At 54.2% G+C, this 1,414-nt stretch overlaps 1 protein-coding gene across 3 annotated transcripts in view; it reads right to left on the bottom strand.

The window, feature by feature from the left end:
* The window catches only part of DBNDD2 (dysbindin domain containing 2), a 37,477-nt gene continuing 36,063 nt past the window's right edge, over positions 1-1,414 (bottom strand). For all 3 annotated transcript variants that reach the window (XM_024746820.1, XM_024746819.1, XM_024746818.1), the window contains one exon: positions 1-671. In XM_024746820.1, the coding sequence (XP_024602588.1) occupies positions 466-671 (206 nt within the window). In that variant the 3' untranslated portion in view covers positions 1-465. The remainder of the gene's footprint in view (positions 672-1,414) is intronic.

Consider the following 1,414-nt stretch of genomic DNA (forward strand, 5'->3'; position numbering starts at 1 on the left):
TGGCATATTATTATCTGTTTATTATTCATACCGTGCCCTGTTCCGAAAAGGATGTAAGGAAGCAGGATGGCTGGAGTACCATCTCACTGGGAGTGTTAAGGAGTTCACGTCCATTTAGAGACACTGGTTTAGGAGACGCTATCAGGAGACTGCAGGATAGTTTGGAGGAGGGAAGAGTGCTAAGAAAGGCAGTGGCATCTTGTCCTATCTCATCTTCCATCTCCTCACTTGCAGGCCCTACCTCAGGAGTAAGCCAAAACCTGGCAGGGAGGTTGCAGCAGGGAAAGGTTAGCAGTAAAGCAGGAGCGGGTTAATTCCCAGAAAGGTACACCACCCACCGTCCTTTCCCCCCTCTGGTGCCTACTGCAGGTAAAGAGTCTGGTCTTCTCCGAAGCGCTCTGGCTGGGCCTGCGGTCTCAAGTGGAGAATAGGCAGCTCAATCAGTCTGTAGCTGGGGGCCCACTGCTAGCTGCAGGCTCCAGGCTCTGCCCCGCCATCTCCCCCATCCTCCTCCTCGTCAGACTGTGCCAAGGGCGTGTCTGCTCCGCCATCACTGACATCCGGGCTGTGCGGATTGGTGGAGGAGTCAGAGGACGAGGAGAAAGTGCGGGATGTGGTCCTGTCTGCCGTGTGCATTGGCAGGCTCGGCTCCTCGGGACGGTCGTCCACCCCTGCTCAGAGAGAAGAGCCCGTCAGGGCCACGAACAGGGCTTCAGAGGACTCTCAGAGGTGCTCTGGCCAGGAGACACTGAGGCCCAGAGGGGAGCAGGGACTTGACCAGTCACCCGGCCAGGCTCCTGACTCCCAGTTCCTTCCACTTCACCGCACCACATCTGGGATCTAGAGTCTCGTCAATCAAGTCAAGAGTTCAAATTCTACCTACGTCACTTCCTTGCTACTGAGTAGTTTTGGGCAAGTCACTTACTTTCCCTCTCAAGGACTCTGCCCCTCCTCCGTAATAAAGGAACCCCGAAATTCCAGAGGGTTTTGAGGATGAAATCTGAGAATGCTCATAAACTGTGTGGCACATAGACCACCAATAAATAGTAGGTTTTCTTTTTTGTTTTGTTTTGTTTGCGGTACGCGGGCCTCTCCCTGCTGTGGCCTCTCCCGTCGCGGAGCACAGGCTCCGGACGCGCAGGCTCGACGGCCATGGCTCACGGGCCCAGCCGCTCCGCGGCATGTGGGATCTTCCCGGACAGGGGCATGAACCTGTGTCCCCTGCATCGGCAGGCGGACTCTCAACCACTGCGTCACCAGGGAAGCCCAATAGCAGTTTTAAGTAAGAGAATATCTATCTTATAGGTTAAGGATGTGGGCTTTGGAGTCAGATAGCTCTGGTTCGAATCCAGCTTTTCCACTTTCTGGCTATGTGACAACAATATCTCTGAGTCTAATGTCCCTCTTTTATATA

Source organism: Neophocaena asiaeorientalis, unplaced genomic scaffold (assembly GCF_003031525.2).
Source record: "Neophocaena asiaeorientalis asiaeorientalis breed wild unplaced genomic scaffold, Neophocaena_asiaeorientalis_V1.1 scaffold132, whole genome shotgun sequence".
Taxonomy (NCBI): Eukaryota; Metazoa; Chordata; class Mammalia; order Artiodactyla; family Phocoenidae; genus Neophocaena; species Neophocaena asiaeorientalis.